Below are 23648 nucleotides of genomic sequence, written 5' to 3'. Positions count from 1 at the left end.
GGCGGTCGCCAACCTCAGTTACTCTTCACAATGTGCAAGCTATAGAAAAATATTCGTGAGAACAGGTGAATTACATACCTACTTGAGCGAGAACTGGGCATTGGATCAGCAGCATTACAAACAATTATTCACGAGCAGCTGTCTCTTGGTAAGCGTTGTTCGAGAGGGGTGCCTCACAAACTCAACGACTTGCAGAAAGAGTATCGCGTAGATTGGTGTAAATTTATGATATGATAGAAAAATTCGGTGCCGATGAAAAAAAAAAACGTATACGACATACTGACAGGTGACGAAACGAAACATAACCACGATCCTGAAATAAAGCGGTAGTCGGCGGTATGGTGCTTTGAAGATAAACAGACTCCAACAAAATGTCGCCGAGCGCGCAGCACACAGAAACAAATGGTTGCCTCATTTTTTTTTAATACTACGTCGGTGGTAAACAAGCATACGGCCAGCCTGATGGTAAGCAGTCTCCGTAGCATATGTACACCTGCAACTCCAGAGGAGTTACATGCGCATTGCCGACCCTAACACTCGACTCCCTCGTTGAGCTCTGGCAACCTTACTCACCGGCAGGAACACAACACTATGAGTTGGGTCTAGTCTTATTTGGCTGCGGTTTTCTGCAAGACGTCCGTCTTGGGATATTTTGCTATTGTGGTGCTGGAGGATCAACGAACAGTTAACTCTGAATGGTGTGTCACCGTTTGTGCCCCAAAAGTTTTATCAGCTTGATGTGACAAAGCGACCGAAGTCAGGAACCCGGCACCTGCTCTGGTACCACGACTGGCACCACTTCAGCAAGAACACTCAACTCAACTATTAATTTTGCTTCAAAAAATATCTCTATTCTGCCTGATGAGACACCATATTCCCCTGACCTAGCACCCTGTGATTTTTACTTGTTTCCGAAAATTTAAGAAGAAAGCGGTATGTCATGCATGACGAAACCGACTTACATCTTTTCTCGCTGCTGAAAGTTACTTCGTCGCAACTCGAGCCAGCATTCGAAGATATTATGGCAAAATAAACAACAATTTTATATGTCTCACACAACCATGGCAGGACCGTCCAATTTTTTTTATTTATTTAAATATGTTTACATGACATTACATAAATCTAATGCGTCATGCAACTAAGATTAAACAACAGCACATAATAAAAGAAGATACAATAAAAGTGTACCTACACAAAACAAAACAATATTACATTACACTCGAGGGCCTGGCATCCACCACCTCACAGAACCTCAAACATTAATTTCTCACACTCACCAATAATGGGTCGTCCAGAAAAACCGTCATATTTTTAAGAACTTGACATTTCTGGAGACATTTGTTCACATTCTTTTGACTTTGGACTGATGTTACTAATGTCTGACCCTCTGGTTTTGGCTTTGACGAATAACCCTAAAAACCCTAAATATATTATCTATTATCTATCGCCCTTAATAATAATAGATACTTATAGCTAAATAATTCAGGCCATAATGGCTTAATCATCTCATGATTGCTACCAAATACCTAAATTACCTGCAAGTTAATGCCAGCCAATAGCTATGAATTTTACTTTGAATGTGATAATAGTGAATGTGATTTTGTTTGTGGTGAGCGTTGCCAGCGTTCCGACTGAACGTCTAGTGACCTTCAAGAAGGAGGAGTTTTGGCCGAAGGGTGTCATGTTTCGGTGGTTCCGAGGCCGTCCGGCTCCCTGACACTGCGGGGTTGCGTTATGCATCGCAACCATTATATGATTTGTAGTGTTTAGTTTTAAAATATATCATTGTAATATGTATGTTAGTTTTACGGTATTTATCTATTTTTTAATAAATAAATTAAATTAAGATTTTCATACGTTCATAGCCGATGACTTGATTGATAAATGATAATGACAATGCGCGCAGTGTAATGACAATGACTGTGCGCCTGAAATATTTGCAAAGCAATCTTTTTACCTCGTTACGCGAAGCTTAATTATATTGACTAGGCGCCGAGATTTGCATTTATAATAATAGAAATAACTAGTAGTTCGCCTTTAACAAGCTGTTTTGTTACCTTTTATTTTGAAATAACTTCAAAATATAGAAATCATTATCTCTTAGGACAAATGATGCCTGTGCTTTTGATTAATATCATATCTAACATAATATTTTTCTACTTAAGAAATGCTTATAAACCGGCTGTCAATTTTAGTTCTGAGATACAAAGAGAGCGCTACTAGACTAGTATAAACGAAGTTTTGAAAGGGACATTTTCTTGTATGGAGGTAACGTTCTTATGGAAGGTAGAGGCAAGGAATAGAATCTCCATAGGCAGAACTGTTGCAAAAGTGTCCAGCTGTGAGCTATAAATAATAGTTCTAAATCTCTCCAGCGCTAGAGTAGCTAATAACCTAGGCGTTATTGACGGTATGAAGTGCGCTGTCTATGATTAGATTTTTTTCTCCTAGTGAGTATTGTATTCCTTGGTCTACAGCGTCTACAGGGTTTAATAAACTTCATCTGGCAGCACTGGCCGTAGTGTCAATGCGTGGTCAATGCCAATACTTGACAGTTGAGTAGACATTGACAATCAGCTGATCCTTTTTCCTTGACCCAAGTTTCGCGTTTGATGTAGCATATTCTCGAAATCGCTGTCCTTTTTTTATTTGTGCAACTTATATGTATTCATCCTTTTTTATCGACATCGGACTAGGAATATTACATTATGAAATCATGATCGCCACGTCTATCGCCTATCAGTTTCAGACGTTCAGTTTGATAGCTCACGTAAAGAGTTATCAGGACGGCTGCGATAAGTTAACATAATCCTGACGGTGTTTTTATTGAAATCCCAGCCGTGACAAATGTACTGAAAAAGTTTATATTTCTGTGATCGAAAATCTTTACATAATTGCAAACTTACAAAACACATGATGATGCAATAAAAGTTTGACTACAGAAATCAAGTTCAAAGTGCTAAACAATTGGCGTTGAATCGAATTCTACAGCGAAGCAATCTCGTGCGTCACTCGCTTATAAAGCTAGGTTAATTGAGAGGAACATGATTGGATTGTGTGGAAAATATTGTAATGTATTGTAAATGTGTGAAGTGATTTAAATGGTGGCACATGCTGGACAGTTAGGACCCGCGAGCGATCCTGTTGGAAAGGCCTACAATGACTGATATCAGTGCCGTCAGGTGAGTACTTAACATTACTAACAGTGCCGTCAGGTGAGGACCTAACATTACTAACCAAGTTCTGTCTGCACATGTCAAAAATGCCCATGTCCTCATTGTGGGGACAAAATCATCTGATCAACAGGTAGTATTTTTTGACCTCTCCCTCATATTTGTGCTGGCCATAAGCCACTTATTAGACACATGGCTCTGTCTCATTTGAAATATCCAAACATACACCGACCATCACATCTGAAATTTCCATAATTTGCCATAGATTGGAATCTGTCCAGGGATTGTCAAATTGAAATCTGGAAAGTTATACCTACAAATAATCCGATTCTTCCAATAAGAATTGTTTTCTAAAACTAGCTTGGGAAGAAATTATACTATAACCTTAATTTTTGTTGTGCATCTGCAAGGTGAATGACAATAACAATTCTAACCAATGGCTTCTAGAATTCCAGATGATTATGGCCCCACAATAAAAAAAAAATTAATATTTTATTCCTTTTCTGTCTAAACTTCAATTCCATTACCATATTACATAATATCTTATTGGAATTGGACATATTTATTACACAACATGCAGATTTGATATCCATTAACACAATTTTGTCCCATTAGTTTTGATGTTAAGTGTGTGCATTGCAGGTATCTTCTCACTAAGTAGCTATTCTCCACACCCTTCCGTTGCTTGCTGTGCCCCGCACGGTCTCACTGTTCTGACACACTAGCACTCTTCATTAAGACTCACTTGTAAGTTGCTTCTTATTTTATTTCTATTATATGGTTCTCTGCTAAATTATCTTTTGCTTCTTATTTTTTCATTTTGGTAATCTCATATAGAGTCAAGGTATTAAATATTGACACAAAGTGCCAAAAATATGTATACACTACCTTAATACCTTGGCAATAAAGTCTGGCCAATGCTGCTGAGAAGTACCGGTACTGTTTTCGTACAAAAATTGACAAAATTTGAATCTCAATTGATCGTCAACTTACAAATTGCTTGTAAAATATCAATACGAAAAAAGTGCCAAATATATGTTTGCTATTTAGACATTGGGTTTTGTGACTGTGGAGGCTGATATGTGAGTGGCACAACCTCCCACATTTTCGCCAGAGAAAGCTCATGCTACCTGAGGCTCCAGTCCCGGGTTGCTTTCTGCTACACCTTCTGCTAACTAACACATTAAACCAGGCTTCTTCCCTTTCACAACACGCGTGTGCCATCCAACATTGTCTGCAGCTAAGGTTTCCCAGGCATGGTGTTCGATTGGAAATGATGACATGTCTTGCTTAATATAGTACTAAGGTAGTGTATACATATTTTTGGCACTTTTTTTTCGTATCGATATTTTCAGACTACTGTACATATCCCTTTAGTTTGGGGCAACTAAACTGTCATGTCATGAAAATATAATTAGATTGGATTACCAACCAATAAAACGACGAAAAATAACAGAATGATAAAACTAAAAAAATATATATGATAATATTACCATGCAAACTTCCATCGAAAATTGGTTTGAACGAGATCTAGTAAGTAGTTTTTTTAATACGTCATAAATGGTATGGAACCCTTCATGGGCGAGCCTGACTCGCACTTGGCTGCTTTTTTTAAATCTATGACCTGTCTAATGCTTTGTAGACATTCGGCAACACTATGCATTTAAGGGTTAAATTTAAGCCTGTTTCACACACATTTATTACCTACATTTTCACAATCCACTTTCCACTTCATTCTTACAAATAAATTTAGACTCGAATTGTTTAACTAACTTTAAAGTCTGACAAGATGTTTACATAGTTTGGCAACATGTTACATTAGATAAGCCTTGCAGCCTTATCACTGTATACTTTGGCCCAGGGCATGCATTCAGTGATACCAATTTGCTTATCAGATAACAAACCGTGACAATGTTAATCCTTAGACAAATCGTAAGATGTCACTGACTGCCACTTGCTATTTCATAACAAAGATGTACTTCTAATACTGGTTTTCTATACAAAAGGTGGGGTTGTCCACCAAACATAGTCCACATGATTCTCCATACATAGTCCCCATTTTGGTCTCTGAATATTAGCATTATAGAAAATATTTATATGTAATTTGATGTATTTTATCCATAGTTATGCCCCTTCGTTCGATTTATTTAGATTTTTTAATTATTATAAGAGTTAAGACTTAACTCTTAAGCTTAGCTTAAGCTCTTAACTTAAGACCTTCCAATAATTTGTATAATACTTTTTTTCGCTCGTAAGTCTTATAATAATAAAAAATCGAAAAAACGCATAGCTATAGCATAGGTTGATGTATGATGTACATAAAATAGTCTATTAATATTATGCATAATGTCAATATCCAAAGAGGAAATTGGTGGCTACAGCCTCCTAAGAAACACATCCAAAATTTACCAGTGAACATTTGGACCCTATAACATAGGAAATAGAGTTAATTTTACTGTTTTGAAATTTTACCAAGCAAAATAAATACAAATTAACAATTAATTTATTTGAAAATTATTTATATTTCATCCAGCTAAATAATAAAGTACATTCGACCTTGAGCCTTCGAAGGATAGAAAAGCAGTCGTCCACTATCTTCTTAACCAGTAACCAGAGTATTAGGAGCTGGGAGCATTTATTGTACATAATTCATATTCACTAATCAAGATTATGGAACTTGGTACATAACTGAATATAACAGAAGTAGGTATGTTGGTCAGATAAAGTTACTTTACTAATATACTTTTTATTTTAATGTCATTACTTCTTAATATACTTAGTAATAATAGGCACTAATTATTATTCATCATCATTAGTACAAGAGTGGACTTAATTAAATAATTATTTTACGATGTCAGCTTTTAAGTCAGCTAAGAAAGTTAAATCTAAGGGACACTGCACACCGCGTTTTTCATTCCATGAGGCATGCCTCACTACCCCGTCTTAAGCTGGGGGGAGAGTCCAAACGTTTCTGACCCTCCCCTCCACTGGCGCGGGTGCCCCGGCGTGGCGTGGCGGTAACCGCTAACCGCAATCCTACAACGTCAAAGTACTAGGGAATAGGACATATGTGGAATTGGAATAGGCGCATTTCGTACCGCAACCCATTGTTAAAGGATAGGTAAGTATTTGAGTAATTTCAAATGTCCTTTTTTAGTTGCCCAACATCGTAGTGTGCTTAATGATAATTAGATATGATTTTTATCCGGCATCAGTACGTCAGAGCGTTACAGCGGTTCATTTGCACAGTTCGTTAATGAAAGTAGTTATTGTATAATTAGCTACGTACGCATGAAGTTTTCTGTTCTCTACTCAACAGAAGGTCGATTGATCACTTCTCGTTCAATCACTTTATGTTTATACTAATAACTTTTAATGCGTCCATTAAGAGTTTTTACTTGGAACTGACCGGTTTTTTGATAACACGCACATTTAGATAAAGATTAAAAATTCCTATAAAACTAAACGAAACTTCTCATATAATTTAGTCGTTTCAAACCAAGTTTTATTGTTGTTTGTATAACTAGTGTCGGTAAAATATTGTACAGTAAGTGTGTGTTATGGTGACTGAAGGCTCCGAAGACGAGCGCGCAGGCGCGGGCGCGGAGCCCGGAGCGGCGCCGGCGTCGCTCGCAGACCTGGGACAAGCTCTTACGCATGCAGTAGATAGGTACGGTAACTTTTTATACTACTTTATAGAAGTTCATCAAGAAAATATAGTTATAAATCCGTAGATTATATTGGTTCCAACTGGAATCCTTAGCAAACTCTGGTGTCCATGATATACTCCGTTTGTTTTTGTTGGTTATCATTATTAGACTAACATAAAATATTATATTTTGCCTTGTTTACCATATAAATGCAGTACTTTCATTTGAAAACTCGTTTAAACCCTGTTAGTATGTACTACGTATGTTGTTATTGTGGGTCAAATCTTGGAAGCAAAATTTGACCCACTTCCCGATTTCCGATAGAGCTGAAATTTTGCATACCTACATATGTAAATCGGATGACAATGCATTATTATCATGACATAGGGCTGATCTGATGATAGATACAGGAGATGGCCATAGGAACTCCGATGTGATAAAACAAAAAAAACGAATTGTGTTGTGTTTTTAAAATTGTCTCGGTTTTATGTTGTATATTAAAAATTGTCTCTATTAGTTGCCGGTGGGAAGAAAAATACAGTCAGCGATAAAAGCTTGTACCAAAAATGAAATTTTTGCCAGAAACTTGTTTATAAAATCTAAACCTGGATCTTGCAGTTGCACACACAGAAGATGGAATCGATCGCTTTGTGCGTTTATTTTCAATGAACTTTAAATATACCCACGCGCAACGAATCAAATTGAGGAAATTAAACACAAATGAGTCTGAAGTATTTTCATCTCGCTTAGGTGACAGAGGTAACCGCAAGAGAATACCTACCGCAGCTGAGTAAACCATGTAAGTAGTGTTTAAGAAAGCAAATTGTTCTTGTATAATAGTTATTAAATTATAATAAAATTATTTTAAACTAATCTTTATGAATGACAAATCAACACTATAATTATATTGAAATTCATTATGAGTAATAAATAATTAGTGAGTTCTAGTTCTACTTACAAATTACGGCAGCATATCTTAAATTTATAGATCTAAATTAGTTTATAGAAAATTTTTTTTTCTTTCAATAACGTCTTAAATTACTTAATACTAACCTAACCTATCTAACAAACTACACTCGAAATTCACTCCGCGACCCCCCCCGACGCAAAAGTACCCATGACGCTCGCCGCGTTGCCATGTTGAACGGCTATGGATAACCTTTGCATCAAGAAGGTCCCTGTGCGAGGATCCAACCCTCTCCCTCGCATGCGTCTCCCTTCTTCTTTAATCGTTATTTGGAATTATAGAACCCCTAAACATCGAAACATAATAAGGAAAGCGATACCCAAAGCCGTGACCTATTTATTGCTGGTTCGGTTTTACGTCGCCAATCCGATAACTGCGAAACGTCTAGATAAAAGGGGAACGACCGCTTATCCATACAAACGTAGTAACCATTCTCCTCTCTGGATATTTATTTATTTAACACAATTAATTAAGCACAAAGTACAAAAAAATACTTACAAATGGTAGACTTAAAGGCATTCCCTGCCAGTCAACCATTAGGGTTAAACAGAAATGTAAAAATAGCGCAAGAAGAAAAGTAAAAGAATTTCATTTAAAACTATTGCAATAACTAAAAAATATAACAAACTGAGGGCAATAGCTGAGGTTGGTGTACTTGATATACATCAAATTGTGTCACATTAATGTTAATATCCAGAGGAACTTAGGGACTGCGTTTGTACGAGTATGGAAAGGCGGCTTTGCTGCGGTCGTTCACTTTCGTCTTAGCCTAAGCTCTTTGCAGGTACTTTTATTTTCATACCAAATTAAATATTGTATTGCGTTAGTAACCACTACTAACTTCTCGCCATATTAATGTATGTATGTATGTATGTATGTATGTATGTATATACTTTATTGTACATAGAAATAAAAACACGAAAAACACAGTTACAGAGTAAATTAAATACAACAAAGGCGAACTTATCCCTGTATGGGATGTATTTTCAGTAACTGTGATTTAACAATACCTGAATAGCTACGCTTATTAATACAGTAAACATTATAATATGAACTATATTATGTAGGTATATAGGTCGTGTCATCCACGATGACGCGCAGATTTATCAAATCTAACCTTAACCCTTAATTTGATTTTGTCCGGTGCGGCGGACATGACATTTACATTACGAATCAAGGCACACGTCTTCGTGAATAACACGATATACATATATATATATATATATATATATTTTAATTTATTTAGGATCACCAACATATATATCATTGACATGTACTCGTATCTAAGGACGGGTCTTACGGGCACTCAAAATGGTGCTAGTGCAGTGGTGTCACTCACGAGTTCAAGCCAATCGTGCAGTCTAACGCAACTAGTTGCGAGGTTGTGACCAATCGCGCGCGTGATTCGAACTCATCAACCAATCGCGTTGTGGCATTAGTCTGCACGATTTTTCTGGAATTCGTGTGCTTGACACCGCTCTACTGGCCCCATACTCATTGCCCTTAAGGCCCGTCCTTAAATATATGTCAATGATCTATACATCGTACAACGCCAAATCTGCATGGGAAGTGACACTTTTTAGGGTTCCGTAGTCAACTAGGAACCCTTATAGTTTCGCCATGTCCGTCTGTCTGTCTGTCTGTCCGAGGCTTTGCTCCGTGGTCGTTAGTGCTAGAAAGCTGAAATTCGGCATGGATATATAAATCAATAAAGCCGACAAAGTCGTACAATAAAATATAAAAATTTAATTTTTTTGAGGATATCTCCCCTACACGTAAAGTGGGGGTGAATTTTTTTTTTGCTTCAACCCTACAGTGTGGGGTATCGTTGGAAAGGTCTTTCAAAACTAATAGGGGTCTTCAGCAAACATTTTTTGATAAAGTAAATATATTCGGAGATAATCGCTCCGAAAGAGAAAAAAAATGTGTCCCCCCCCCTCTAACTTTTGAACCATAGGTGCAAAAAATATGAAAAAAATCGTGGAAGTAGAGCTTAAGAAAGACATTAAATGAAAACTATAGCGGACATGATCAGTTTAGCTGTTTTTGGTTTTATCGCAAAAAGGTTCTCCCATAGTAAAAAGACTTACTTTAATTAGGTACTGATTATGCAAATTTGCCTATTTGTTTAACTCGCGTGAAAGGTACCGTTTCATCCCTTGGTTAACAATTTACTATACTTTAAGCTCCAGTTTAGCTTATTGTGACGGAGGAGTAACTACGGAACCCTACACTGAGCGTGGCCCGACATGCTCTTGGCCGGCTTTTTATTTTATAGAACATTTCAAACACCAAAGTCCCTTACTGAAAGAGGATCAAGGCATCAACATACGTCTCGAACTTTTCTTTTCACGAAAATTTCACGTTATTTAAACGGTACCGATTTTTTTAAATAAGTGATAATTAAATAAGTATATAATTATATATATATATATATATATATATATATATATATATGTACATGAGTTTTTCTAGGACACAATTTGTAATATAAGTATCAATGATTACTAATCACCTAATCATGATTTTTTTTACTTAACTTACCTAAATGAAATAGGAGAATTTGCATTCTTGCACATACACCTAGTTAATACACATCTGATGTTAATGCTAACTTTATTGCGCAAAACAGTGAAAAATACTTATGTTATAAAAACGCACTTACTTTAGCAACAGTTATTTAAAAAATAATATAAGTATAAGATGCTGTTAGTTTAATGCTTCTTACTAATTTATTTTTTTGCTAGTTTCGTTTCACGGCAAGTGGTCAGTGTAGTGAGTATTTTACTGGTAATTTAATAACTGATATTTACAGTACATATGGTGCTACTTTACCTCACTAGTGCGAAAATTAGCATATTACGTTACTGCGTCGAACATTTAAACGGCCATATGTACTGTAAAACGTTGTACTATACATGTGCGAATAGGTAATTCGCCACTCGTTTCGAATTTCCTATTTTTCGCACTTGTATCGTAATGTACTATTTGCGGATCGGAAAACCAACACTTCTGTCGTCTTAAGACGTAAGGAGACAATGCCTCGTGACCGCTTTTCCATTCAAACGTAGTCTCCATTTTTCTGTCTGGATATTAACATTATACGAAATCTTTTTACGCAATTTTATGCCCCTTCGTTTGATTTTGTTAGATTTTTCCTGAATTTTGTTAGACCTTTCAAAAATTTGTTATTTTTTTTCTTTCATAACTCTTATAATAATCGAAAAATAAATAAACGAAGGGGCATAGCTATGGTTAATAAACAATAAATTGTGTAAAAATATTTCTCATAATGTTACTCGTAATGTCCAGAGAGGAAAACGGCACTACGTTTGTATGGAGAAGCGGTCGTCCACTATCCTCTTAATTAACTTTTCATGACGCCGTACACATAATACAAAAAGTGAACTTTTACTAGGGTCACTTTTGGTTCGGTGCCTCTTTCTGGTGATGGTGTCACTGCTGCGAGCCATTTGTGGGTCATTCTGTACATTTAACTTTTTTTTTAAATATTTAGCTTTCTTAAATTATCGAGATTCAATCCTAGTGTAAATTTTATCGACATCATAACGTGACGAACGCGTTTGCGTTAAGTCTCATTTTGTATAGGATTTTGAGTTTCCAAAACGTCCCGCTTGGCGCGCTCTTTCTAAATCCAATATAAAATGAGACTAAACGCAAACGCGTACGTCACGTTTCAAAATCGAATTTATTTACACTAGGGGTACAGAACTGTTTTGAAACTTTAAATCTAGATAAAGGCAACAGACGCAGGTCTTTTATAAACATGGGTATAGGGGGAATTGTTTTGACTACATTTTGCGGAAGCACTGAAAGAAATGTTTGCATAACTATTTTTTATCACACTTACTCGAAAAGATCTTATTTTACGCAGGTGTACTGAAGGAGAAAGGCCTATATTATTCCCACGGGAGTGAAAAATAAAGCTTTAACAAAGCTAAAACTCCCAATGGGCGTTATATATGTAGCTTCTTTTTAATTATGTCACTAATTCATACAAACCAAGTACGAGTAGCGTAAATGAGTTTTACTTTAAAAATACTGACGTTTATAATTTAATATTTTTGTTTATGTTTAAAAATATTTAATTTGATTATATGATAGCCTTTTAAAATATTTTTACATAATTTGCAATCGTGGCTGAATGCCGCATAGGCTTCAATATGGCGAACGAATGTTTGATATGTTAAGAATTGTTTCGCTTAAAATTTAGTTTTTTCTTGATCAAATGTGTAACACCGAAGGTAAGAATATTGAAAACTCGGGTCTTTAATTCCACCCTCGTTTCCAAAATTTAATTTACCCCCCTCGTTGCACAATGTACTATTGTTATCGACACAAAAATTGGGACTTGCGAACTATGTGTTACACCGGCCAACAGTACCCCTAGTGTAAATAAATTCGATTTTGAAACGTGACGTACGCGTTTGCGTTTAGTCTCATTTTGTATTGGATTTAGAAAGAGCGCGCCAAGCGGGACGTTTTGGAAACTCAAAATCCTATACAAAATGAAACTTAACGCAAACGCGTTCGTCACGATATGATGTCGATAAAATTTACACTAGGGGTACTGGTCGGGTCGTAACTACAAAATCGGTTTTACGATATTGATTAAAATTTATTATTACTTAGATTCAGTTATTTTTTTGAGAAATTAATTTGAGTTCGGCTAATTATTTTTTCAGTCATATAATGAGAGACTGTGTTAAATGTGCGAATGATTGTTCACGTATGATATTTTGATCAAAGATTGTTGTTTGATGATCGGGGTGACTTTGTCCCGTAATTATTTTTTGATTTTGCTACTGGGGGGATTTCATACAGACTGTTTTAACTCTTCTCGGTTATATTTTGTTTGGCTAAACTGATAGTAAGATGAACTTACTGTGGGACTTAGTCAATTTGTGTAATAACGACCCATAATATTTATTGATCTATAAAATATTTGCATCTAATAATGTACCCTGGTCGTGTCCCTTTTCACCTGAATCTCTCATTCCGAAGGTTCCACCAAGGAACGCAAAATACCAGATTGGTTTTAACCAATACTCCAATTAAAAATAAGATTATTATTTAACAATACCTAAATAGCTGCTTCTTATTTACCTATAATACATATATACGTCATAATTTTATAGAAGTTTGACGTTCATAGAAGTACGAGAAAGAAGTGCATAGAAATCGTTGCACACTAATCTTGGTCTAACTTTATTTATCTAGGTTCTTTTAGTTAGCTGCTTAAAATAGCTAAATAAGTTTCAGGTTTCATATTTTAATGGAAACAAAACGCTATAAATAGAAGATAAATAATCATGAAAACATCAAAGTCTGTGCCTTTATATCAATAATAATTACTTACTTCTTTAATTAATATTATATTTGTTGATTCTGATCTCACTTCACTCGCGATGGGTAAATAATAGAGCACTTAAACACTGCGTTTGCTTCAGACTCTCTCAGTTCCTTAGCTAGAGGCTCTTGATGCGGACCGTGTTCTAATTAATTTAATTTACTTAAATGTTCCTTCCCGTTCTTCAAATCATTTATTACAACTTAGCATTTTATGCTGAATTTTACCTCGTGTTAATTGTTTGTTAATCAACATGACTGACGGGTATGTCCTCATTGCATATTATTTCATTGTTATTTCAGTTCGCTTACGTATATCTATTACGTGTAGGTATTTAATAATAAAATTATTAACGAGTTCCGACCTAATAATCATGCGCCGCGATATCGATTGGTAAAATCCTTAAAAAGCGACTACATAATCGCTAGTTCAATCATCATTAAATAAATTTTAAGTGGCCAAGGTTGGTCGATGTTCATTAATGATATGTACTTTATATGAAGTTTCAAATGCAGGAATTTCTGATTTATAATTTAGCTATACTTGTGGAAGTAGGTTATCGTATCGAGCTTCGAGTCGATCTGAAACTTATATTCTCGCAAGATACGTTACGTTATATTCTCGTAAGTACCTACTGGTAAAGGTTCTACTTATTTTTCAAAAACGGATGAGAAAGTTCCATTTTATTCACAACAACTCCGGCTCCGACTTCAAACATATCATTTGCTAGTGCATGTAAATAAAAGGGATTAGGTATATTTTATTTTATCCTTTTTGAAGTCGGTTTTATTAATTTTTTTAAGTTCCGTCTTCCTAATTATTGATCTTCTTTTATGTAAGGTGTCATTTAAATCGTCTGTTCTTCTACTCCAAGTTTTTGTCAAAAAAAAATGTTGATACAAGCTTTTAACTGACTGACTGACTGACTGACGTACTTTTATTTCTACGGCAACTAATTAATACTTATCGAGACAATTCTAACAACCCCAAACACAATTAGTTTGCGTTGTTTTATTACAGAGTTCCCATGGCCACCATTTCTTTCATTTCATGGTTTCTATCTCCATCATCAGGTCAGCTCCATGTCATCATTATAATAAATTTTCAGCTCAATCGGAAATCGGGAAATGGGTCAAATTTAGCTTCCAAGATTTGACCCACACTAACTAACAGACATACTAACAGGGCAAGTTAAATAAAACATTGTAAAAATTACTTTTACAGTACATATGGGGCTACTTTATAGCACTAGTGCGAGAAGTAGCATATTATGTTACTGTGTCGAACATTTAAAGGGCCATATGTACTGTAAAACGTTGTACGATACATGTGCGAATAGGTAATTCGCAACTCGTGTCGATTTAAAACACTCCCTTCGGTCGTGTTTTAATTTATCGCCACTCGTTTCGAATTTCCTATTTTTCGCACTTGTATCGTAATGTACTATTTTACTTGTTTTTGACCAAGCCATAGCGAAGATCTCCGTTTCAGCTTGGGTAAGAATACTTTCGTATGTCCGGATGTTCTCCTCTACACGTCGCAATTCTCAACCTATTTTGTGAGTAGGATCGATGATTAAATATAATGTTTTTATCGATTTATTTACTTTTACGTTATGCTCACGAGGTCTACGCAGGTCACAGAGCCAATAGTTTAATTGACTTTTTACTTGAATTAATAAAGTGACGTGGTTTATGAAATCATTGTCTAATAAGCACCCACAACACAAGCCTTATTGAGCTTACTGTGGGACTTGTGGGAGTTAGTCAATTTGTCTATGGCCTGTCCGATTTCTAAGATCAAGTATACATTAAGAGAGGTATGGGCATTGTGAATGTCATCTCGCTCTGTGTGGTAGGGCACAGCACAGCGGATGTCATTCCAGATCTAGAGCAGAGCCCAACTGGGTAAGTACCTCCACCTTACAGAAAATCGCAGCCAAATAACACTAGACCCTACTCATAGTGTTGTGTTCCTGCCGGTGAGTAAGGTTGCCAGAGCTCAACGAGGGTGGGAGGGGGTTAGGGTCGGCAACGCGCATGTAACTCCTCTGGAGTTGCAGGCGTACATAGGCTACGGATACTGCTTACCATCAGGCAGGCCGTATGTTTGTTTGCCACCGACGTAGTATAACAAAAAATATATATATATATACATTTACTATGGCTTACTTGATCTTCGAAAAACGGACCAACTATAAGAATGTTCTATATTATTTAATATTATTATTATAATACTATTACTTTACCTACACATAACTTCATATTAGTTGCTAGGACACTTTGTAATCCTATCGAAGCATTGTAACAGGTTATAGTATTTTATGCAACAGTTGTATAAGAAGGGTCAAAAAAGGCGAGTGGCGTGAGTTACCTTCGGCTCCGGCTCACATTGTAAAGGAATACGCCACGAGAATTTTTTGACCTACTTATACAACGTTGCATACAATATTTTTCCTACGAGTCAACAAAAATAAATCTTAATTTAGGTAAACAAATTACAGCAAAAGTATATAGCCAAGACGCGCGAGCATACCTTGTTACGCGCCCGGCCCGCCCCGGGCCGCGGCCGGCCGGTCGGCGACACCTCCTCGTAACTCATGAGGCCCTGGTACTTGCTAGTTGCTAAATTAATTTTTTGGACAGTTTTTTCTCAATTTTGGCCACCGTAGCCTACGGAGACTAACAAGCAACGCTAAGCGGTCTTCGTAGTCTATGGGTGTTGCTATATTACGGGTGTCACATGCGTGTTTCTGACTTATGAAGTAATTATTTTTACTATGCAACCAAATTAATATTTTGTAAGTTTGTTAGGTTGGTAGCCATTAATCGCAGTAACGTTATAGCTTATAAAAGCACAAGAGCTTTTATGAGGAATAGACAATATAGATTTTTCTTGAAACCTTTTATGTATGTTCTTATATTCGTGTTAGTGAATGCATAAATGACAGATAACAGTAGAGGAGTAGGAAAATAAAATAACATAACCACTTGTTTTTGTGTCCTCGATTCTAGTGGACATATGACTTGTGTATTGTCATCTATAGTTATAGTTTAGTTGTCCAGTAAAATGTTTTCAGCTATCATTTCAGGAATCAAGATAATTCATTAATTCAGCCATCTAATACTTAATTCAGCCTGGTGTTACATATAGGATAGCTGATCAACTCCTTTAAATTAGGCAAGCCAGTGGGAATCAAGTTCAATGGGCGCTGGTGCCGCTGCTGATACCAACGTATTCCTATTTACTATATCGTTTTTTAGGGTTCCGTACCCAAAGGGTCGAACGGGACCGTATTACTGGGACTCCGCTGTCCGTCCGTCCGTCTGTCACCAGGCTGTATCTCATGAACCGTGATAGTTAGCCAGTTGAAATTTCTACAGATTATGTATTTCTGTTGCCGCTATAGCAACAAATACTAAAAATAGAATAAAATTAATATATCTTTCCAATCTCGAGGTTCTCATCCAATCACCGAAGTTAAGCAACGTCGGGCGGGGACAGTACTTGGATGGGTGACCGTTTTTAAAGATAATGGTACGAAACCCTTCCTGTGCGAATCCGACTCGAACTTGGCCGGTTTTTTAACGCTTCGTACAGTATATTTGGCCACTTTGGCTATCACTACTTATTTGATTCTGACACCAACGACCAATTTATAACTGAAAAAGTTTGGACGTGGGTGTACACCATATGATTGGCCTTGATCGGAATTGGTTGTTTATTGATTTGAAACTTTGGTAAATAGCTGTCGCGTCTCATTTGCCAGACGGTCAACGATCGATCGTCCTTATCTTTCATTTAATTCCGAAGTTGTCTACATTAAAACGTTGCCAAAGGATGCGTTGCTTATAGACAAAAACCTTTAACTCGCTTGCTCTGAAGGTGGAACCAGTTGGAACCAATGATAGGTATTATAATAGATAGGTTATAGGCGTTCCAAAATGGAAGCGTTTACCTTGTACATGTTGCCTTAAGTCGCGCATAGGCAGGTGAGAAATGTGCACGTGCTAACGATCTCCAGCACACCGATAGAGACAAGCTTATATTTGACGAGTATAACAAAGATGAATGGTATGTGAAAATTAATCAACAAAAACAGATTAATTCATAGGTAATGAAATAAATATGAAAGTATTATAACTATCTAATCTATCTATAGTAATATTAATATCATTGGTTGGAACACAAAACTTGTGTTTAGGTATATACCTGCAGTCTGCGGTAATCTGAGTCATATCTTGTACATGTAGTAACAACTTAATATTATCTGGTAATATTTACAATCGTTATCATAATCGACGACTATACATATATTATATTATATCAAATGGTGTTTAAATACACCTGCCGCAGCATTCGCACAACATTAGAACAACCGCGGTCGCTTGACTTGGTCTTCTCCGCTCTAGGCCTCCTCGCTTTAAGACAGTTGACATCCACTCTCTTAATCGCAGGTAGTTCCAAGTAATCATAAAGTGAGAAAGCGTACACAAGTTTAAGCTTTAATTTTACCTGTGTCAAGTAATTCATCATCTATTCAAAAGCGCCTCATTTTGAACCTCGCTTGTTACAGGTTGAACGAGGACCGAGAGCGCATACCGTGCCTGAGCTCAGACAGCGACCGCACGATGTGGGGAGCACAGCGTCGCGTCCTCCTGGACGTGCTGCTAGCCTGCTGGGGCGTGGGCACGTGGCTGGGCGTCAACGGGCTCTTCGTCCAGCTGCCGCTGCTCGTGGAGCGCCTACCCGAGGGCTGGGCTCTACCCTCCTCCATGGTCTTAGCTATCCAACTCGCCAACTTGGGATTAGTGGCTTACGCGCTGTTACGCCGTTTCCGACCGCGAGCTTCCGACTCTCCCTACATATACGGATTGCTAGTTGTAGGAACCCTCGCACTTGCACTCAATGCCTTCCTCTACGAGCAGACAGTCGCTAACCGCTCCCTCGCATTCCTCTTCCTAACCTTCTTCGCGGCGCTCGTAGGATGTACGAGCTCTGTTTTATTCTATCCGTACTTGAGGCACTTCCGCGAAGTGTATCTCGCGACGTATTTAGTCGGAGAAGGGTTGAGCGGATTCATCCCGGCTGTCTTAGCTTTGATTCAGGGTATCGGCGGCGAGCCCACGTGCATACTCAACGATGAAGGCACAGGGATGGTACCGATCTATCCGCCGCCACGATTCGACACGACTGTGTTCCTACTGCTGCTGTCAGGCTTGTCAGCGATGAGTTTGACCAGCTTCGTGATATTAGATCGATACAGTGGGTTCGCATCGGAGCGTGTGGAACCTGCTGCCGCTGCGAAGGACGATGAAGCGACATCGGAGCCGGTAGTGCTTCATCGCGGGCGTTGGCTTTCCGTGTTGGTTCTCATGGGAGTTCTCAACGCGCTTTCAAATGGAATTCTTCCGTCCGTGCAGTCGTACTCGTGTATGCCGTACGGGAACCTGGCGTACCACCTGGCGGTGACGTTGGGCTCGATATCAAACCCGGCGGTATGTTTGGCGGGCGTGTGGCTGGCGCCGATGCCGGGCCGCGTGCTGGCGGCGCTGCTCTCGGCCGCGGCGGTGCCGCTCGCCTACATCCTGGCCACGGCGCTGCTGAGCCCCACGCCGCCGCTCCACCACCACGCCGGCGGAGCTGTTTTAGTGGTAAGTTTACATTACCTTTTAGATATTTGATGAAAACGAGCCCAAAACGAGCTAGACCTCGTTTCTTTCAATGTCTTAACGTTAACACAACACATACATGTGCAAGTGAGACTGACTGTAGTTTTCTCATTTACCGGGTCCGGTTCGATAATCGGATCTAGCGATCTCGGTAAATAAAAATTTAAGCATTTCAGTTACATTCTAGTGGCTTTACATTTCCACCGAATAATAGATATAGGTACCTCTACCTACATACAATCACAACTCATGTGCGACACTAATCAAAAACTAGAGAATACAATTTCTCCTCCTCCCATTGGCCATCGGCTGGCGACGTCCTTGTCTTAACTTTTTAAAAATGATCTATGATACTGCCCTCCTAAGCACAATTATGGTGTCTCAAAAGCAAATGACTTTGAAAATCGACTTTCAAGTAGAGAATTATTTTTATTTAATATTGGTAATTGGCTCAGTAGGGTGTTCTGAATATCATGAACATAATATAACAGAATGAGTTCATGTTCGTTCCAGATCTTGTCGTGGACGGTGGTGAGCGCGGCGGTGTCGTACGCGCGCATGTGGGTGTACGGCTGGGCGCGGCGAGGCGGCGCGCGCGGCATGCGCGCCACGGGCGTGGCCACGCAGGCGGGCTCGTCGGCCGGCTCGGTGCTGCTCTACTTCGTCGTCAACTATACCAGCGTCTTCACGCAGCCGCCCGCCTGCCCGCCGCTCAGCTAGTACCTCCACTATAAAGTTGATGGCCACCAACTTAAAACGTGTTTGGGGTTGATGGTGCTTGCTTTGTAGTTCGGTAAAAAGCACACGACGCTCGGTATCAGTTACAGTTAGTGAATTATGTCCGTTAGAACCGCACGTTGATGGCCACAACTTACATGTGTGTTTTGGTTGATGGCCACAACTTACATGTGTGTTTTGGTTGATGGCGCTTGATTTACACTTGTAGTTTGTATAAAGCTTACGACGCTGGATGTCAATGAAAGTTACTAAATATTGTGTGTTCTTAGTTTTACTATAAGTATTTGTTAACAGTGATATCAAAATATCAAAAATGCCTGTTTTGTGACGAGTGGAAGGCTTGTTTGATTCGTAAGGCTAAGGTTTTTTTCGAGTTTAGTAGGGGAATTTTCATAAGTATGCACGGGTAGTTAGCGGCTGTAACAAAACTGAGAGTTAAATGTGATTTAAACTTATGTTAAGGTAAATTATGCAACTTAAAATGAAAATGCACAAGTACTTACCTAAAATGGACTGACGGCTGGCCGTTGAAGTGAGCTTTACGGGCGATCTAAGTATCTATGTAGACACTGAATATGTTTGATCATTTGCAGGTAGAGTACCTGCTCCATATTTGTTCCTTTCTAAATGAGTTTCATAGATACTTATTTGTAGTATCAGGTCCGTGAAACTTTATAAAAAATATTTAATTGACAGCTTTTTTTGTACTTATACGTATAGGACTAGTCTGGACAAGTCTAATGGACTTCAATTATATTAAAACATTGAGTGCCGGGAATCCGCTTGGCGGGTTTTCTGTTCGAAGTCGCTTTCGTCTACAAAGCGGGAAAACGCTGGGATCGAATCGCTGGGAGCGTAGCACTACGAAAACGTTGGCAGTAAATGTGTTAAAGCGATTGCAAAAGCATGTTGACTTCACTTGACAAAGACGGCGCATAGTAAATGCACTTTTTTAAAATAAAGTAATTAAGTATATGAAATATAGACAATATTATTTAGTTAGGTAATGTAAATAATTACTTGTATTAATATTATGAAATTGAAAAATAAAAGAGATATTATTCAAGTGTTTCAAACGCTTCGCTTTCTTGGACACATTTTTGGCTAATTGACATACTTATTCGTTATTTGGTACAGGATCTCTACCAGTTAACTGGAAACTCCTTCATAATATATTTCTACATTTACCTAAAATTGTCCACTAAAGCGATAAGGATGAAACGCTCGCATAATAATAGCCTCGACGAGGTCGTTCAATGCGCCATTAGCATACCAGAGGGCCTAGAGAAGACGCTAATCGTATGCGCCGTACCGAACGAAACGCTAATGTCTCTCTGGCGCACTTATACAGAGAAGAGTGATAGAGAGATATTACCGGCAACGATTTTCTAGGCTAGGCCCTCAGGTTACTGTATGGAGCTACGGGTAACTCATTCTTCACCTTAAGTGTAAGGCCTGAGTGGACGCTCGAGTTGGGCGTGCAGCGGGGCGGGGCGTGCGGCGTGCATGTTAAACAAATGCAAGCGTATAGGAGCGGCCGCAGTGCACGCTGCTCGAAGCACTCGTGAGCCCGACGCCACGCTGCACGCTCCGCTTCGAGCGTCCACTCAGGCCTTACACTTACGGGAGAAGGGTTGTGCGTAGCGATGGAGGCGTATAGTTTGGCTGTGGACGTTTCATGGGCCATTCGGCATGAATCTCGTCAGATATTGATAGACACTAATATCATTATATTACAAAAGAGGTACAGTGTATCTAGAACGACATCTTATCTTTGATCCAGTATAATGAACCCACTGTTATCTATTACACAATATAGGTTGACGTTTAGATGTATAAGTGTACTTGTATCCAGAGATAGATAAATCACCGTTTCATAGTGTTACCTTATGATTAAAATTTTATTCACATGGTTCCATGCATTTTTAATGACATTTTATAAATATGCTTAAATCTTGTTGTTTCTAACTGGTGTCTTTACTTTTCCTTCTGGAACTTCTGGATAACGGTATACTTAGATTATCTAAATCAATTGAATAGGTAGTAGATATATACTCAGTGCTACCTTTTTACTTATTAACCTACCTACCAAATTATGTTTATTTTAATAGTTGCTTAAATTATACTAAATTGTTATACTTTAATAAAGTTTCCGTTTAGGTTTTTGTAATTTGAGTTATTATCCTATCTTTCGTGGTACTTATATAGTTACTGAAGTTTTATAGATGATTATGGTCAGTAATACTTACCTACTTATACCTAATAAATTGTTTATAATTTGCAGAGTTACCTAAATTATGATATTATACCTTGTTATGGACATTTTCGTTAATATCACGTTTTAATTATCCTATGAACCGGGTCTGTATTCAATGTAATATATGAGCAATAAAGATGTTACGAGTTATGTTACTTATGAAGTTTTAGATACTTACCAACAATTATACAAAGCTGACAATAATGTTGTTTTTTGATTTCAAACATTCTCAATTCTCATACATAACTCGTACAAACAATATACATAGTTACGAGAAAAGTTTTTGGCCTATGTACAAAATAGAGTTTGTGCGGAAAGAGAAGAATCGTGGAATATAAGGGAACTAATACATTCCATTACTTTTCTCTTTTCGCACATACGCTATCAATCGCATTTAAGAAATTGTTTTAAAGTCAGATGACAGTGGTCCTTCGGATTACACGACCCCGAGCTATTTGATAACATTTTACAGAAGTTTTCACAACTTGTCTCACTTGACTGTTCTGTTTTTTTTTGTTTTATCACTGTTATACTTTAGCATTCGGCACCTTTAGGTGGCACCGCAGATGCACCACGCCTTTTGCTGTAAAGATAGTCGTCTACTTTGTCAAGCATGTTTTCCGAGAGACTAGCAATGATGAATTTGGACATAATAATCCTCCTGACCCGCCCTCTTTTACTAGCGCTTCTGCTTTTCTTTCAACAGTCAGCTAATACGTATTGAGACAATTTTAACAAACCCAAACACAGTGAGGTTGTGCTGTTTTATCACAGAGTTTCTGTGCCCACCTCCGGTATCTGCTGTGGGTATCCGTCATCAGTTCTGAACCCCTAATGTAAATTTATTCGATAGCGTGACGTGACGTACCTACGCGTTTGCGTTAGGACTCATTTTGTATGGGATTTAGAAACAGCGCCAAGCGGGACGTTTTGCAAACTCAAAATCCTATACAAAATGAGACTTGATGCAAACGCGTACGTCACGTCACGATATGGAATAAATGTACACTAGGGGTACAGTTAGATGGTACCATAACATTGCATTGTCACCCAACTTACATAATAAGTATGTGTAGTTTCAGCTCAATCACTCAAGAACCTAGTAAATTAAGAAAATTGGCAACCCTCATACAACCCCGCGAGGATCATGTTGTAGATGGCTTTCAATATTATTTTTAAATATTATTTATTTGGCGTATGAAAACTGCACGAAAACGTTAAGAAGACATAAATATCGGTAGGCGACATATTTTATACGTATAAAGCTAAAATGGAAAATAGTAAAAAGGCACGGGAGGAACATATTGTGTGGAGGTTGTCCGTTGTTCTTTATATTTACTAGTCTGGCTCAATCGCATAATGGGAAGTAGGTCTATTTAGGGCTAACGCGTACGAGTTCGCCGCTAGAGGCACTAGTGTAGCGTGAGGTCTACCAAACGTCAATTGTCACTGTTTCTGGGTGGGTTACGCATTTCGAGCTACACCGGCTTCCGACACGTCGTTCCGAAGCCCTAGCGATAAATTTTACCGTGGAAATCGTTCTGCCATTTTTGGCGGGGAGAAACGTGCACACAGTCGCACTTCTCACTCACTACATACAAAAGCCAATCTGTAATGACGACACATTTGGATTTGGACATGTATGCTTTGGCAGAGGGGAAATAGTCCGGATGCCGACTCCCTTCTCGGTGTTGCTCGAAAGTTACAAACGTTATTTTGTGAACTTTTCGTTATATCTCGGATTATTTATTGAAAATGTGAGTTGCGAATCAAGTACTTTAAAAACGGAGTTAAGAGGTGCAAAACTAAGCATGTCGAAC

At 38.1% G+C, this 23648-nt stretch overlaps 1 protein-coding gene across 5 annotated transcripts; it reads left to right on the top strand.

The window, feature by feature from the left end:
- The first annotated feature begins 2008 nt into the window (after positions 1-2008).
- LOC133534879 (solute carrier family 52, riboflavin transporter, member 3) lies at positions 2009-19724 on the top strand. 5 transcript variants are annotated; one of them, XM_061874181.1, is made up of 4 exons: positions 2009-3182; positions 3816-3920; positions 17738-18815; positions 19347-19724. In XM_061874181.1, the coding sequence occupies exons 3-4, from the start codon at positions 17793-17795 to the stop codon at positions 19551-19553; spliced, it is 1230 nt and encodes a 409-aa protein (XP_061730165.1). In that variant the 5' UTR covers positions 2009-3182; positions 3816-3920; positions 17738-17792; the 3' UTR covers positions 19554-19724. The 5 variants fall into 5 exon arrangements, with proteins under 5 accessions (XP_061730165.1, XP_061730163.1, XP_061730162.1 ...); XM_061874179.1 differs by lacking the exon at positions 3816-3920 and having other exon boundaries at positions 2012-3182; XM_061874178.1 differs by lacking the exons at positions 2009-3182; positions 3816-3920 and adding an exon at positions 6215-6843.
- Positions 19725-23648: the final 3924 nt, after the last annotated feature.

The sequence above is a fragment of the Cydia pomonella genome, chromosome 2 (genome assembly GCF_033807575.1).
Source record: "Cydia pomonella isolate Wapato2018A chromosome 2, ilCydPomo1, whole genome shotgun sequence".
NCBI classification, from domain to species: domain Eukaryota; kingdom Metazoa; phylum Arthropoda; class Insecta; order Lepidoptera; family Tortricidae; genus Cydia; species Cydia pomonella.
This window is presented reverse-complemented; position numbering and strand designations above follow the sequence as displayed.

What these genes read in the sequence shown, in the direction of transcription:
- LOC133534879 (XM_061874178.1), top strand. Translation starts at nt 6,734, where the DNA reads ATGGTGACTGAAGGCTCCGAAGACGAGCGCGCAGGCGCGGGCGCGGAG. An exon ending in CTTACGCATGCAGTAGATAG is followed by an intron (nt 6,844 to 17,737) that starts GTACGGTAACTT and finishes CGCTTGTTACAG; the next exon opens with GTTGAACGAGGACCGAGAGC. An exon ending in CCGGCGGAGCTGTTTTAGTG is followed by an intron (nt 18,816 to 19,346) that starts GTAAGTTTACAT and finishes TGTTCGTTCCAG; the next exon opens with ATCTTGTCGTGGACGGTGGT.